This window comes from Oryx dammah, unplaced genomic scaffold (assembly GCF_014754425.2).
Source record: "Oryx dammah isolate SB20612 unplaced genomic scaffold, SCBI_Odam_1.1 HiC_scaffold_28, whole genome shotgun sequence".
Lineage (NCBI taxonomy): Eukaryota > Metazoa > Chordata > Mammalia > Artiodactyla > Bovidae > Oryx > Oryx dammah.
Genome location: NW_024070212.1, coordinates 78,549,615 through 78,567,707, shown reverse-complemented (window position 1 = coordinate 78,567,707; position 18,093 = coordinate 78,549,615). Strand labels below are relative to the sequence as shown.

Here is an 18,093-nt window from a genome sequence, read left to right as displayed (position 1 = left end):
GCTCCTCTGTCCATGGGATTTTCCAGGCAAGAGTACTGGAGTGGGTGGCCATTGCCTTCTCTGTCTCTTATTGCTAGATATATAATATTCATTAATTTGAGGTATGTAAATATTATCTTTTAAAGAAGTAAGTTATGTATTAGGTTAGTGTAAAGAGAGTAATTTTTTTGAGCAGTTTATTTTTTCTTTTTGCTCAGAACTTTTCTTAAATGCAATATGATTGCTTTACAATGTTGTGTTAGTTTCTGTTGTACAATCAAGTAACTCAGCCATATGCATACCTATATCCCCTCTTGGACTTCTTTCCAGTGCCCCTCACCCAACCCCTGCCTCCGGTGCACCTACCTGAGCTTCCTGAGCTTTATAGCAACTTCCAACTAGGTGGTGGTATATATATGTCAATCTCAATCTCCCAATTCATCCCACCCCTCCTCTTTCCCTTATGTCCATGTGTCTGGGTCTCTATTCCTGGCTTGGAAATAGGTTCATCTGTACCATTTTTCTATATTCCACACACATGTGTTAATACACAGTATTTGTTTTTCTCTTTCTGACCTCACTCTATATGATAGACTCTAGGCCCATCCTTGTCTTTACAAATGACCCTCTTTTGTTCCCTTTAGTGACTGAGTAATGACTCAGACAGTAAAGAATCTGCAATACAGGAGACCTGGATTTGATTCCTGGGTTGGGAAGATCCCTTGGTGAAGAAAATGGCAACCTGCTCCAGTATTCTTGCCTGGAAAATTCCATGGACAGAGGTGCCTGGTGGGCTATAGTCCATGGGGTTGCAGAGTTGGACACGACTGAGCGACTAACACACAGTCAGTATTCCATTGTATATATGTACCACATCTTGTTTATCTGTTCATCTGTCGTTGGGCATTTAGGTTGATTCCTTGTCCTGGCTGTTGCGACTAGTGCGGCAGTGAACATTGGGGTGCCCATGTCCTTTAGAATTATGATTTTCTCAGGGTATATGCCCAGTAGTGGGATTGCTGGGTCATATGGTAGTGCTATGTTTAATTTTTCAAGGAACCTCCATACTATTCTCCACAGTGGCTATATCAACTTACATTCCCACCGGCGTGTAAGAGGGTTCCCTTTTCTCCACATCCTCTCCAGCACTTATTGTTCGTAGATTTTTTGATAATAGCCGTTCTGACTGGTGTGAATTGATAACCTCATTGTAGTTTTGATTTACATTTCCCGGGCAATGGCAACCCACTCCAGTGTTCTTGCCTGGAGAATCCCAGAGAGAGCCTGGTGGGCTGCTATCTATGGGGTTACACAGAGTCGGACACGACTGAAGCGACTTAGCAGCAGCAGCAATAATTAGTGATGTTGAGCATCTTTTCATCTATATGTCTTCTTTGGAGAGATGTCAGTTGAGGTCTTCTGCCTGTTTTGTGATTGGGTTGTTTTTCTGATGTTGAGCTGCATGGGCTGTTTGTGTCTTTTGGAGACTAGTCCTTTGTTGCTTTGTTTGCAAATATTTTCTCTCATCTTGAGGGTTGGCTTTTTGTCTTGTTTATGATTTCCTTTGCTGTGCAAGAGCATTTAAGTTTAATTAGGTCCCATTTGTTTATTTTTGTTTTCATTTTCATTGCTTTAGGAGGTGGATCAAATATTTTCTTTTAAAGAAGTGAGCTATGTATTAGGTTAATGTAAAGAGTAATTTTTGAGCACTTTAAATGTATTGGCTTATGTTTAGATTGTAAAGTAATCTCAGAAAAGAATGCTGTATTGGAGTGGATAAAGATGATATGTAGAAACAAATATGCATTTAAATATTCAAAGTCTGCTTTTTGCTAGACGTTGGAGACCTTTTTACGAACAAGGTCAGATGCATGGTATTTGCTATTTACTAAGCCTGCAATCTAAGGGAGATTCAGGTATATAAGCACAAGCTGGAATCAAGATTGCCGGGAGAAATATCAATAACCTCAGATATGCAGATGACACCACCCTTATGACAGAAAGTGAAGAGGAACTAAAAAGCCTCTTGATGAAAGTGAAAGAGGAGAGTGAAAAGTTGGCTTAAAGCTCAACATTCAGAAAACGAAGATCATGGCATCTGGTCCCATCACTTTATGGGAAATAGATGGGGAAATAGTGGAAAGAGTGTCAGAGTTTATTTTTTGGGGCTCCAAAATCACTGCAGATGGTGACTGCAGCCATGAAATTAAAAGACGCTTACTCCTTGGAAGAAAAGTTATGACCAACCTAGATAGCATATTCAAAAGCAGAGACATTACTTTGCCGACTAAGGTCTGTCTAGTCTAGGCTATGGTTTTTCCAGTAGTCATGGATGTGAGAGTTGGACTGTGAAGAAAGCTGAGAACCGAAGAATTGATGCTTTTGAACTGTGGTGTTGGAGAAGACTCTTGAGGGTCCCTTGGACTGCAAGGAGATCCAACCAGTCCATTCTGAAGGAGATCAGCCCTGGGATTTCTTTGGAAGGAATGATGCTAAAGCTGAAACTCCAGTACTTTGGCCACCTCATGTGAAGAGTTGACTCATTGGAAAAGACTCTGATGCTGGGAGGGATTGGGGGCAGGAGGAGAAGGGGACGACAGTGGATGAGATGGCTGAATGGCATCACTGACTCAATGGACGCGAGTCTGAGTGAACTCCGGGAGTTGGTGATGGACAGGGAGGCCTGGCGTGCTGTGATTCATGGGGTCGCAAAGAGTCAGACATGACTGAGTGACTGAACTGAACTGAACTGAACTGAACTGAACTGAAAATACAGATGATGGGTGCTACGAGTGTTGTGATGGGAAAAGTAAAAAATGCTATGGGAGCACAGAAGAAGGATATCTACTCCACACTTGAGAGATTCAGAAAGGCTTCTTAGAGAAATTCATTAAAGTTGAAACCCAGGGAGCGAGAAATAAACTAGGGGAAGGGAGCCAAAGAGAAGGGTGAGGAATATTCATAGCAATATGCAGAGTTCGAGAAGGGTAGTGATTCAATATAAGGCTAGCACATGAAGCAAGACCAGATGATTGTAAGTGATTTAAGAGAATTTGAATTTTATTTTAAAGAAAACGAGAGTCCCTTGAAATATTTAAACAAGAGAGTGATGCATTCAGACATCTAGCTGTCAAAAAGTAAAATTGTTGCTTTTATCTCCCAAACTTTGTTCTTAACCCTGATCTCTGCTCTAAGGTTAGGAGGTTAGTGATATAGTAAACATTAGAAATGTGATGGAAATGAATAGTTCATAGGTATTATTTTTGGATCACTGCTACTTAAGATATAGTATAGTAGTTCAGTGTGTTTGCTCTAAAGTCTGTCAAATTGTGTTTGAATCCCAGAGTCATTACATATTGTCTGTACAAGTTCCTTCTCTAGGCCTCAGTAACCTTGGGTATAAACTCCATAATAATATCCAACAGAAAAATCCATACCATGGGGTTGTTATGGTTAAACAAGATTATTTCAATAAAAAGCCTGGGATAAAGTAAATATTTAGTAAATTATTATTATTATTATACCACTAATAAAAAAGTTGAAAGTTTACTAATCTTCTTTAGGCCATGTCAAAATGTTTCTCTGGCAAAAACTTGGTATTCAAATGAATTTTCCAGCAAAACAGCTGCATTGAAAGCTGTTAAAAATTTAGCTGAGTTAAAATTGACACCACATTTACTCAGCCAAGGTGACTTTCCTGGTGGCTCAGACAGTAAAGCGTCTGCCTACAGTGCTGGAGACGTGGGTTCAATCCCTGGGTCAGGAAGATCTCCTGGAGAAGGAAATGGCAATTCACTCCAGTATTCTTGCCTGGAAAATCCCATGGACGGAAGAGCCTGGTAGGCTACAGTCCATGGGGTCGAAAAGAGTCAGACACAACTGAGCAACTTCACTTTCTTTCACACTTTACTCACCCAATATCATGAAATGTATACAGCCTTGTGTTGGGCCCAAAAAAAGTATTATCAGGTGTGTAACATTCAAAGGTAGTTCTAAAGCAAGCAATGGCATACATAGGTGTGGCTCCTTGGAGAGACATCTGAGGTGGAAATAAAAATTTGGAGACCACTGGCATGAAGATAGGATTTAAGTCATCGCAATGGATGTAGAAAAAACTACTGATAACATTTAATACCCATCAGTACTCTTGCCTGGAGAATCCCATGGATAGAGGAGCCTGGTGGGCTGTAGTCCATGGGGTCGCTAAGAGTCGGACATGACTGAGCAACGTCACTTTCACTTTTCACTTTCATGCATTGGAGAAGGAAATGGCAGCCCACTCCAGTGTTCTTGCCTGGAGAATCCCAGGGACGGGGGAGCCTGGTGGGCTGCTGTCTACGGGGTCGCACAGAGTTGGACACGACTGAAGCAACTTAGCAGCAGCAGCATAATAAAAACTGATAGCAAATAGGAATAGAAAGTTCCCAAACTTAAAGATTATCCCAAGAAAGCAAAAACAATCATATTCAATGGTAAAATATTTAAAATTTTCCCTGTGAGATTAAGGGCAATACCAGAATCACTTTATGGCTAGAATAATGTAGCTAACTGTAACTGACTAAAAACTAAGTGAATAAAGCATTTTATGACTTTTGGGAAAACAATAGATTATATATAATATTTATATTAATTTGTATTTATATACATACATGAGCAAATATGCCAGCAAAATGCAGTATGCCAGAAAATTTGGAAAACTCAGCAGTGGCCACAGGACTAGAAAAGGTCAGTTTTCATTCCAATCCCAAAGAAAGGCAATGCCAAAGAATGTTAAAACTACTGCACAATTACACTCATCTCACATGCTAGCAAAGTAATGCTCAAAATTCTCCAAGCCAGGTTTCAGCAGTACATGAACTGTGAAATTCCAGATGTTCAAGCTGGATTTAGAAAAGGCAGAGGAACCAGAGATCAAATTGCCAACATCTGTTGGATCATCGAAAAACCAAGAGAATTCCAGAAAAACATCTATCTCTGCTTTATTGATTTTGCCAAAGCTTTTGACTGTGTGAATCACAACAAACTGGAAAACTCTTCAAGAGAGTGGAATACCAGACCACCTTACCTGCCTCCTGAGAAACCTGTATGCAGGTCAAGAAGCAACAGTTAGAACTGGACATGGAAAAACATACTGGTTCCAAATTGGGAAAGAAATAAGTCAAAGCTGAATATTGTCACCTTGCTTATTTAACTTATATGCAGAGTACATCTTGTGAAATGCTTGGCTGGATGAAGCACAAACTGGAATTAAGATTGCCAGGAGAAATATCAATAACCTCAGATATGCAGATGACACCACCCTTATGGCAGAAAGTGAAGAAGAACTAAAGAGCCTCTTGTTGAAAGTGAAAGAGGAGGGTGAAAAAGTTGGCGTAAAATTCAGCATTCAAAGAACTATGATCATGGCATCTGATCCCATCACTTCATGGCAAATAGATGGGGAAATAATAGAAATAGTGTCAGACTTTATTTTTGGGGGCTCCAAAATCACTGCAGATGGTGATTGTAGCCATGAAATTAAAAGACGCTTGCTCCTTGGAAGAAAAGCTATGACCAACCTAGACAACATATTTAAAAGCAGAGACATTATTTTGTGGATGAAGTCTGTCTAGTCAAAGCTGCGTTTTTCCAGTAGTCATGTGTGGATGTGAAAGTTGAAGAAAGCTGAGTACCTAAGAATTGATGCTTTTGAACTGTGGTGTTGGAGAAGACTCTTGAGAGTCCCTTGGACTGCAAAGAGATCAAACCAGTCAATCCTAAAGGAAATCAGTCCTGAATATTTATTGGAAGGACTGATGCTGAAGCTGAAACTAATACTTTGGCCACCTGATGTGAAGAACTGACTCATTGAAAAAGACCCTGATGCTGGGAAAGATTGAGGCAGGAGGAGAAGGGGATGACAGAGAATAAAATGGTTGGATGGCATCACCAACTTGATGGACATGAGTTTGAGCAAACTCTGGAAGCTGGTGATGGACAGGGAAACCTGGCGTGCTACAATCCATGGTGTCGCAAAGAGTTGGACATGACTGAGCAACAGTGTCAGACTTTTTTTTTTGTGGCTCCAAAATCACAGCAGATGGTGATTTCAGCCATGAAATTAAAAGACGCTTACTCCTTGGAAGGAAAGTTATGACCAACCTATAGACCATATTCAAAAGCAGAGACATTGCTTTGCCAACAGAGGTCCATCTAGTCAAGGCTGTTTTTCCAGTGGTCATGTATGGATGTGAGAGTTGGATTGTGAAGAAAGCTGAGCGCCAATCCAACCAGTCCATCCTAAAGGAGATCCAACCAGTCCAACCAGTCCATCCTAAAAGAGATCAGTCCTGGGTGTTCTTTGGAAGGAATGATGCTAAAGCTGAAACTCCAGTACTTTGGCAACCTCACGCGAAGAGCTGACTCACTGGAAAAGACTCTGATGCTGGGAGGGATTGGGGGCAGGAGGAGAAGGGGACGACAGAGGATGAGATGGCTGGATGGCATCAGTGACTGGATGGACATGAGTTTGAGTAAACTCCGGGAGTTGGTGATGGACAGGGAGGCCTGGTGTGCTGCAATTCATGGGGTCACAAAGAGTCGGACACGACTGAGTGACTGAACTGAACTGAGGAACGGAACTTATCTGACATACATTGAGAAGTTGATTGCTTGATTGAGGGGGCTACCTAATCTAAAATCTGGTGAGGCATACCAACAGGTTAGAAACTCAGGCAGGTGTCAATGCTACAGTCTTGCTTATTTGGCTGCGTCGGATCTTCCTTGTGGTGTATGGGCTTCTGTCTAATTGTGGCCTGGGATCTAGAGTGCGTGGGCTCAGTAGTTGCAGCACATGAGGTTAATTGCACCATGGCCTGTGCAGTCTTAAGGCAGGATTTCTTCTTCCGAATACCCATTTTTCTCTTCAGGTCTTCAGTTGATTAGATGGGGCCCACCCATATTATTAAAGGTGATCTCCTTCACTTTAGAGTAAGCTGATTGTAGATATTAACCATATTTATAAAATACCTTTACAGCAACACCTAGATTATCAAGTTTAATAACTAGATTCTGTAGCCAAGTTCACATATAAAACTAACCATCATAATGCCCTGCCTTATTAATCAAGGGAATGCAGATCAAGAGCGCAAGGAAGTATGACTTTATATCCACTAAATTGACAAAATTTAAGTATCTGGTAAGACCAAGCATTGTAAGGATGCTCATATTGAGGGAAATGCAAACTGTAATAGTCATTCTGATAGAGAAGTTGGCACTTTCTTATAAAGATGTATGTAGCCTAGGACGTTCATGCCTTCAGAAATTTTTGCCCATGAACACCAGGAGATATGTAAAATTTACAAGAAGGTGATAGTAGTTTAAAAAATATATACGTAAAAGTAGCAAAAGAACAACAACCTGGAAATAAATCAAGTATTCATTGATAGAAAAGTGGATCACTAAATCATACTGAAGTCACAGAATGGAATAAATATTCCATAGTATGAATAGTCACAGAATATTCAGTAGTGAATAAATGCACAGTAGCCAAGGGGATCATGAGTGAATTTTAAAAACATAATATTGAGTATAAAACACAAGGCACAGAAGATTAAAATAGCATAATACCATTTTTATTAAAGCTCAGAAACCAACAGAATATATTGTTAGGGAATACAAACCTATGCGAGGACTCTAGGTATGGGGGATGGGTCAGTGAAGGAAGACATAGCGGGATAGAACAGTGTTGGCAGTGTTCTACTCTTTTAAGTTTGGAGTTGAACTCCTGGGTGCTTATTTCATTATAATGCCTCATATTTTATGTTACAGATAATCCTTTTGTATTATCAAATCATTTTACATTTTACAAGAACATAAATAAAAATATTGGGTTGACCAGAAAGTTCATTTGGGCCCCATCTTACAGGAAAACACAGATAAACTTTTTTGGCCAACCCAATATTTTTTTCATTCAAAAAAAAGTGAAATTTTAAAGAAGAGTGTTTTAATATATGAAAGTTGTTTTTATAATCTATATATCTACACACACACACACACACATATATATATATATAGCTGATTTAAAGTCTATGAAGGGCTTAGAAGACAGTGTGATTCAGATTTGAAACTAAGGCTGGCTTTCAATCAAGAAGAGGTCCAGATGAGCTGAAACAATGGTCGTTTAACTTTTGGGGATTTCTTGATTGACTGCTTTGAGCTGAAAGTTATTGAACCTCTTCCCAGAAAACATTTCATATGTGGAAAACTTTTCAGTTCCAAGGAGTGATGGTGAATCTGGTCTGGAAATAGATTACTAAAGCTATTTAACAGTTACCAGTTTTGATGAGCTCATCTTACTATAAGAAATGTATAGCAGGTATTGCTAGTCAGAGGACAAAGAGTCTTCATCAAAGGTGCAACTTCATTCCTTAAAGTTAGTTTGTAAATTCACAGAAGTATCATAAAGCTAGATTAGAATAGGGGAGACATGATCTTAGTACTTTCAGATCCGTGTGATGTGTATCATAGTCGGATTTTGGCCAATGGTTGTCAGGACTCTCTTTCAGGTTTTAAGTTTTTAATCTGGCCAACTTGCCAAGGCTCAAATTGAGGAGTGACCTACTTTTTCTTGGGTCAGAGCAACCAGGGCATGGGGAAAAATAAGTCTTTTTTTCTTTGCAGGAGGTTTTGTAAACGTTCTGAGTTGGTGAAGTCTGTATTCCACATCTGATACATGGGAAAGCTGTGCTTAGAAATATGGGTATTTTAAAAATAAATTTTTCAACTTGCAAAAATGCATCCTTGAAAACTTAAGATCTCTCTCAGGTGGTTGTCTCAGCTAAATGAGTAATATAACATGTCATTGTTTATGAATACTTGATAAAGTGAAGAGCGGTATCATGTTTCCTTTGTCTGGCATTTGACAGCTGTTAACTAGTGAAATGAGAGATTAGAGTTTGTGCAACTGAAAGCATACACTTGATGCCTTCAAACAAAACTGTGTCACCTTCTATATAAAGTATTCAATTACCCTGTTGGCAAGATGTGTAGGGTATGCTATTGAGAGAGTTACATTTTCTTAGTTTCTTATACTGTTTTCTAAGTCCAATAAGATGTTGATGCTTACAAGATAAAAAATTATAGTTATATCTACACTATATATTGATTGTATTACTATATAATTCATCAAACAGTATTTTACACAATTGGTAAGTATATATATTTTAAAATATTGACTAATAAAGAATACTAAATTATCAACTTTACCTTTCTTATCTTTCTTATATAAAAGATGATTGTCTTTTTTCCACCCAGCTTGTTTTATACTTTGCCTGTTATGTCAGTTTCCCTACCCCCTTGCATTCAGTTGAAAGAGAAAGTGTTTCTCAATTTGAAACTACCCTCTTATTTATTTTTCATTTCCATTTGATCCCTTATTAAGGCACTAGAGGTATTGGTCTTTTAACTTTCTGTGGCAGTGTACTATTTTTAGCTAATCCTAGAAGGAATAAGTCAGTATAGCACAGAGGTTAAGAGTGTAGTTCCCTGGAACCTAACCAGTTGGTGAATCTACACTCAGAAAATTACTAAGTGTAATACTTTGGCAAGTTGCTTGAATTTTCTCTACTCTGTGGTTTCCTGTGTTTTTAATAAAAGGGTGACTTCAGTGCTCTGGTACCTAGTAAAAACTGAGTGAATGTTAACTATGAAAATAGCAGTAATAAGAATTATTATTCTTGAATTAATTATTGATAGGTTGCAGACTTAACATCCTAGCACTTATGTCTGTTTAGTGTATTTGTTTGTAATACAGAACAAGTTGGCTGTACCACTCTCTGTCTGGGTCCAAACGTCCAGTAATGTGACAGTTCAATTCCTTTAAAAAATAATGATATCTGTTGTATATTATGAGTAAAATTTTCAAAGCCTAATGTCAAATGAATGACAAATTATATTCACTTTAATGTTTATTTGAGTGACTAGGATATTCAAAGCAATATGGGTAATATACAGATAAAATATAGCTCTTGTACTCAAGTAGTATCTGTTTAATAGAAGGGATTAGAGAATTAGAGACAAAATATAGTGTATTTTCCCAGGTGGATGGAAGTTATGATATCAGAATTTAAGCATTCAGAATGGACGAGTAATACAAGCTAAACAAACCAGAAAACCAGTTTAAACATCTTGGGGTACTGAGGGGAAAGAAATTGGGGTGCATACTCTAACTTGAGGGTTATTGGTTCATACCCAGGAATCTCTAAGTTAGGTTTTAATTTATGTTTGTTTCTTCTTCATATTGGTATTGCCATCTACGGATGTGTGTGTGCTTAGTCGCTCAGTTATGTCTGACTCTCTGTGACCCCATGGACTGTAGCCCACTAGGGGGATTCTCCAGGCAAGAATACTGAAGTGGTTTGTCATGCTCTCCGCCAGGGGATCTTCCCAACCCAGTGATCGAACCCAGGTCTCCTGCATTGCAGGTGGATACTTTACCATCTGAGCTACTCGGGAAGCCCAAGAATACTGGAGTGTGGAGCCTGTCCCTTCTCCAGGGGACCTTCCTGACTCAAAGGTCCCCTTTGAGTCCCCTTTGATTTGAATCAGGGTCTCCTGCATTGCAGGCAGATTCCTGAGCTACCAGGGAAGCCCTCTACAAGTGTAATACTTAAAACTTAATACTTAAAAACTCAGTTTGTAGTACCCAAGTAGAAATGTTTAACATTTCTGTAAGAGAGGCATAAAGTATGACCAATGTTAGCATAGAGGTGATGTACTGTGGGAAAGAATTAGAAAACCTTCTTAGAAGAATATTTGAGCTGGGATTTCAAAGGATGCATGTGATTCCAGGTGAACTTGGGATCTGTAGTAGTTGTTTGCCCCATGGAAGTTCAAGGTGTCAGCATAAATTCAGAATGAAGATTGTACATGGTATACTCTTGAGAGAGGAGGTGTTCATCTGAGCAGGAATGTGGGCATATGTAGAAGTATGTTGGGAGATATATTTGAAGAGGTAAGTTGGTGCCAGATCTGGTGGGCCTTGAATGCCTTTAATTTAAATGAGTGATAGAGAACCACAGAAGACTTTTTTACATGGGGAATGGTGATGGTAGTGGTGGTAGGCTAATACATATGGATTATCCATCAATTGCACTCGTGTGTTCACTGAGTTCATGTTTTGTCTCTTTCAGGAAGTTCATGATTTATTACAAGACTATGAATTAAAGTACTGTTATGTGGACAGAAATAAGCGAACAGGTAAGATTTCTGTTCTAAGCACCTGATTTTATTTTAATTCTGCATGTTGTCATTATAGAGCAAAAAAGCTAAGTGTCTTTTTATTCTTAAACTAATCTCTGAATTTCTTAAACATTAAATCATATACACATTACATAATTCATTTTCTGAAGGTAATATAATTATTCTAAATTTTAGTCACATTAATTAATGCAGCTTTAGGGAGTTCATTCTACCACATGGACACTGGTGCTGGTAAGAACCACTTTAGAATCCTCCATCTAGGTTATTAGTGTCTGACCTGGCCCTGCCCACCAACCTTTCTGGACCACTGCTGGGATGCATCAGGCCAAGCAACTAACAGGGTAGGAATACAGCCCCCCTAATCAATAGGCAGGTTGCCTTAAGCCCTCTTGAGCCCACAGCCACCCTGACACCAGGCCCTGTCCACCAGAGCAGCCAGGACCCAGTTCTACATACCACTAGCCCTGGGACCCCTGGGGCCCTGCAGCCAGCCACCAGTGGGCAGGACCCCCTTGGGCTCTGGCCCTGCACTGGTGGGCTGGCTGTAGCCTCCCAACCAGCCTTACTCACCAGTGGGCAGACACCAGCCCCAAGCCCACCACAGCCCCATAGCCTGCCATGGCAGGATCTAGCCCATCACCAGCAGTCCAGCATCAGCTCTGAGACATCTTGGACCCCTCAACCAGGTTCCCCAGAATCCAGCCCTGCCTACCAGGAAGTCAACACAAGCTTTAGGATACCTAGGACTCCAGAGCCAATTGTATGGGGAACCAGCCCCATACGCCGATGGACTAAAACCAGCTCAAGGATACTCAGGGCCCCCTTCAATTGAAAATCCTGGGACATGACTCCATCCACCAGTGAGCCATCACTAGCTCTGGGACCCCTCGGACCCTGTAGCCAGAGACCCCAGGACACAACTCTGTCTACTAGTTAGCCAGCACAAACCCCAGAACCCAGCTTTACCTACTGGTGGGCCAGCACCAGTCCTGGGAGTCTATGGATCCCAGTCCTGCCCACCAGCAGGCAGGCCTACATCAGCCTCAGGGCCACCACATCACTGCAGCCTGCCTGGTCATAATTTAACCAAAACACAGCAGGATGGTATCAGCCCGAGGACCCCTCATACCCTGGCTCTGCCCACCACCAGGCCAGTATCAGTTCTGGGACACCTTGTGCCCCTCAGCATCCAGGATCCAGCACCATCCACCAGTGGGTTGACACCAGATTTGGAACTCCCAGGGCACTGCAGCTGAAAAACCTGGTGGGGGGAGGGGGCGGTGCCTAGCTTTGTCTGCCAATTAGCTGGCACCAGCCCTGGGACACCCTGGGTCCCAGCTCTACCCATCAGCAGGCCAACACCAGCTCTTGGACTACTTAGCCAGTTGCCCCAGAATCCAGGCAGTGGAACAGCACCAGCTTTGGGACACCCCAGAACCTACAGCCAGCCATGTCAGGAAGCAGCCCCTCCACCAGCAGTCCAAAACTAAATCAGAAACCCTGGTCCTGCAACCACCCCTTTCCCAGAACTCATCTTTGCCCATGAGAGAGCCAGCACTGGCTCCTCAGCTTGTGACATGGTCCCACCAACCAACGTCAGCACCTTCTTCACAATGCAGGGCCAGGCAACCTGCTGGACCAGGTAGCCACACCTACCAGACTTCCTGCAGTGGTCAGCCTGCCACAGCAGAAGGACGCATGCAGCTCACATGGGGGGCACCCCTAGGGCATATAGCTGGCGGCTAGACAGGAGTGCACTGTCAGTACGCATAGGACATCTCCTACAAAAGGCCACTCCTTCCAAGTCAGGGTGTAACCAACCTACCAGATATGTAGGAAAAGAAACAGCAAATTAGACAAAATGAGGTGCCAAAAGAGCATGTTGCAAAAGAACAAGCGAGAATAAATCTCCAGAAGAGCTATGTGAAGTGGAGACAGGCAGTCTACTTGAGAAATAGTCAAGGTAGTGATTGTAAAGATGATCAGAGAACTTGGGAGAAGATAGGTTATACAGAGTAAGAAGTTAGATGTTTTTAACAAAGGATCAGAAAAGTTAAAAAAGAACCAAACAAAGATAAAAAATGCTGTAACTGAAATAAAGAATAGCAGGATGGTGGATTCCTTCTACCACACCAGAAGGGATCAAAAGTAGATTAAATGATAAGAGGAATGAATCAGTGAGCTGGAAGACAGGAGTAGAAATTACTGATGCTTAAGCAGAGACATTACTTTGCCAACAAAGGTCCGTCTAGTCAAGGCTATGGTTTTTCCAGTGGTGACGTATGGATGTGAGAGTTGGACTGTGAAGAAGGCTGAGCGCCAAAGAATTGATGCTTTTGAACTGCAGTGTTGGAGAAGACTCTTGAAAGTCCCTTGGACTGCAAGGGGATCCAACCAGTCCATTCTGAAGGAGATCAGCCCTGGGATTTCTTTGGAGGGAATGATGCTAAAGCTGAAACTCCAATACTTTGGCCACCTCATGCGAAGAGTTGACTCATTGGAAAAGACTCTGATGCTGGGAGGGATTGGGGGCAGGAGGAGAAGGGGACAACCAAGGATGAGATGGCTGGATGGCATCACCCACTCGATGGACGTGAGTCTGAGTGAACTCTGGGAGTTGGTGATGGAGAGGGAGGCCTGGTGTGCTGCGATTCATGGGGTTGCAAAGAGTCAGACATGACTGAGCGACTGAACTGAACTGAACAGAAAAAAGAATAAAAAGAAATGAGAATGGTTTAAAAGACCTCAGAGACAACTTCAGGCACACTAACATTATAGAGATCCCAAAAGGAGAAGAGTGGCAGAGAACATATTTGAAGACAAGTAAGTGAAAAGCTTCCCTAAACTGAGAAAGAAAACAAACATTCAGATATAGGAAGCACAGAGAGTCTCAAACAGGATCAACCCAAAGAGGACCACGGCAAGACACTTTGTAATTAAAATGGCAAAAAATAAAGACAGTATAAAAAGCAGCAAGGGAAAAATAGTAAGTTATATACAAGGAAACTCCTGTAAGGCAATCAGCTGACTTTTCTGCAGAAACTATGCAGGCAAGAAGGGAGTGGCACAATATATTTAAAGTGATGAAAGGGAAGAACCTACAACCAAGAGTACTATACCAAGAAAGACTTTCATTCAGATTTGATGGAGAGGTTGAAAGTTTTACGGGCTTCCCTTGTTGCTCAGCTAGTAAAGAATCTACCTACAATGCGGGAAACCTGGTTCGATCCCTGGGTTTGGAAAGGCTATCTACTCCAGTATTCTGGCCTGGAGAATTCCATGGACTATGCAGTATACTGTATAGTCCATGAGGCCACAGAGAGTTGGACATGACTGAGAAACTTTCACTTTGAAAGTTTTACACACAAGTAGAATCCAAAGCACCAGTTTGGATGGGTTCACAGATATTTTCTATTAAATGTTTGGAGGCGAGTTAACATGTATCCTTCTCAAACTATTGAAAAAAATGACAGAGGAATGAATACTTCAGAACTCATTCTACAAGGCCAGTATCACCCTGATAACAAAACCAAAGATACCACAAAAATTGAAAAGTACAAGACAGTATGACTGATGAACGTGAATGTAAAAACCCTCAACAAAATATCAGCAAACTGAAATCACAATACATTGAAAAGAGCATATACCATGAGCAAACAGGGCTTATTTTGGGGATGCAAGCATAGTTCAAAATCTGCGAATTAATATGATAAATCGTATTAACAAATTGAAGAATAAAAATCATGACCATCTAAATATGCAGAAAAAGCTTTTGACAAATTCAGCATCCACTTATGGTTAAAACTCTCAACAAAGTGGGTTTAGAGGGAACAAACCTCAAAATAATAAAGGCCATCTGATAAGCCATGGCTAACATCATATTTAGTGGTGAAAAGCTGAAAGCATTTCCTCTAAGATCAAGACCAAGGCAAGGATGCCCACTATTACCACTTTTATCCAACATGGTATTGGAAGTCCTAGCCACAGCAGTCAGACAATAAAAAGAATAAAAACCCAAATTAGAAAGGGAGAAGTGAAACAGATGACACGTTATACATAGAGATTTCTAAAGATGCCACCAAAAACTCATCAATGAATCTGATATAGTCTCTTCAAGAAATGCTCAGAAAACTGAACAGCTCTTGTAAAAAAATGAAATTAGAACATTTTCTCATACCATATAAAGAATTAAACTGGATTAAAAATCTAAATGTAAGACTGGAAACCATAAGATCCTAGAAGACAACATAAGCAGAACATTCTTTGATACAAATCCTATAGCAGTATTTTTTTTTTGGCTATCCCTCCTAAAGCAAAGGAAGCAAAAGCAAAAATAAACAAATGGGACTTAATTAAACTTAAAAGCTTTTGCATAGAGGAGGGAACCATTGATAAAATGAAAAGACAACCTACTGAATGGGAAAAATATTTGCAAATGGTATGACTGATAGGTGGTTAATATTCAAAATATATGAACAGCTCATGTAAGTCAATATCAAAAAAACTAAATCCAATTAAAATGGGCAGAAGACCTGAATAGACATTTTCCAAGGGAGACATACAGGTAGCCAAGAGGCAAGTGAAAAGATGCTTAGCATTGCTAATCTTCAGAGAACTACAAATCAAAACCACAATGAAATATCAGGAATATGATGAAAAGGCACTCTCATACAATGTTGGGGATTTGGATTTACACCAATGTAAATTGGTGCAGCCTCTGGAAAACAGTGTGGAGGTTCCTCATAAAACTAAAAATTGAGCTACCATATGATTAGCAACTCCACTCCTGGCTAAATAAAGTGAAAACACTAATTCAAAAAGATACATGCACCCCAATGTTCACATCAGTGCTATTTACAGTAGCCAAGTATGAGGCAACCTAAGCATCCATCAACAAATGAATAGATAAAGAGGAGGTGGTACATACACACACACACACACACACACACACATATATATATATCAGTTCAGTTCAGTTGCTCACTCGTGTCTTGACTTTTTGCAACCCCATAAATCGCAGCACACCAGGCCTCCCTGTCCATCACCAACTCCCGGAGTTCACTCAGACTCATGTCCATCGAGTCAGTGATGCCATTCAGCCATCTCATCCTCTGTCATCCCCTTCTCCTCCTGCCCCCAATCCTTCCCAGCATCAGAGTCTTTTCCAATGAGTCAACGCTTCGCATGAGGTGGCCAAAGTACTGGAGTTTCAGCCTCAGCATCCTTCCTTCCAAAGAACACCCAGGACCGATCTCCTTTAGAATGGACTTGTTGGATCTCCTTGCAGTCTAAGGGACTCTCAAGAGTCTTCTCCAACACCACAGTTCAAAAGCATCATTCTTCGGCACTCAGCTTTCTTCACAGTCCAACTCTCACATCCATACATCACCACTGGAAAAACCATAGCCTTGACTAGACGGACCTTAGTCGGCAAAGTAATGTCTCTGCTTTTGAATATGCTATCTAGGTTGGTCATAACTTTTCTTCCAAGGAGTGAGCGTCTTTTAATTTCATGGCTGCAATCACCATCTGCTGTGATTTTGGAGCCCCCCCTCCCCACCCCCGCCAAATATATATATATACACACACACAATGCAATACTATTCAGCCACAAAAAAAGAATGAAATTTTGCCTTTTGCAGCAACATGGCTAGACCTGCAGGGTCTTGTGCTTAGTGAAATAAGTCAGACAGAGAAAGATAAATACTGTATGTTATTGCTTATATGTGGAATCTAAAAACAAATGAATATGACAAAGCAGAAACAGACTCGCAGATATTGAGAACTAACTAGTGGTTACCAGTGTGGAGAGGAAACAGGGAAAGGCAAGATAAGGGTAGAGGATTAAGAAGTACAAACTATTACACATAAAATAAGCTATAAAGATACATTATACAGCACAGGGAAGTAACCAATATTTTATCATAATTTAAATGGAATATAATCTGTGAACATTTGAATCACTGACATATACCTAAAATGATATAATATTGTAAATCAACTATTCCTCAATAAAATGTTAGGCAAAAAATGGAATTTTCATAGGTTTTTAAAATATATATATAATATTGCCAGAGCTTTATGAAGCTTTATAATGAATGTCCTCATTTTAACGAGTGTTTTGAATTTGCTTAGTATTGTTCATTTTTAATAATATATTATTGGACTTAGTGAATAGATTATGTAATTTGATGTTTAGTTATACAAATTGGGAAAATTGTTTAATTTTTCTGCATGTTTTATATCTGACATTAAAAGCCTAAACTAGATTATTTTCTCTGTGTACATATGATATGTAAATATTTAAAAACATCTCTTTGAGATGACAAAAAGGTAAAGAAATGTCTGAAGGATGATATAACCATCATGTCTCTGTGTGTGTGTGTGTGTGTGTGTGTGTGTGGTGTTTAGTCGCTAAGTCATGATACTAATGTCTGAAGGATGATATAAATATCGTATGTGTGTGTGTCGGGGGGGTGTGTTTAGTCGCTAAGTCGTGATACTGACTCCCAAATTAGCAGGGTTTTTTTTTTTTTTTTTTTTTTTTCTGGCTGCACTGGGTCTTCACTGCAGTATAGGCTTTCTCTAGTTACAGCACATGGAGTCTTCTCTAGTTGCAGTGCATGGGTTGCCCCAGTGCTTAGTTGCCCTAAAGCATGTTGGATCTTAATTCCCCAAGCAGGGATTGAACCTGTGTCCCCTGCATTGGGGCTACCCCGATGCAATGCAGGAGTCCCTGCTTTCAATGCAGGAGATGCGGAGACTCTTTGCAACCCTATGGACTTTAGCCCACCAGGCTCCTCTGTCCATGGGATTCTCCAGGCAAGAATACTGAAGTGGGTTGCTGTGCTCTGCCCCAGGGGATCTTCCTGA

The 18,093-nt window shown here is 40.5% G+C and overlaps 1 protein-coding gene across 2 annotated transcripts in view; it reads left to right on the top strand.

Moving 5' to 3' along the window:
* The window catches only part of RAVER2 (ribonucleoprotein, PTB binding 2), a 146,736-nt gene that overhangs the window by 23,462 nt on the left and 105,181 nt on the right, over positions 1–18,093 (top strand). For both annotated transcript variants that reach the window (XM_040232670.1, XM_040232669.1), the window contains exon 2: positions 11,151–11,217. In XM_040232670.1, coding sequence (XP_040088604.1) covers positions 11,151–11,217 — 67 coding nt within the window. The remainder of the gene's footprint in view (positions 1–11,150; positions 11,218–18,093) is intronic.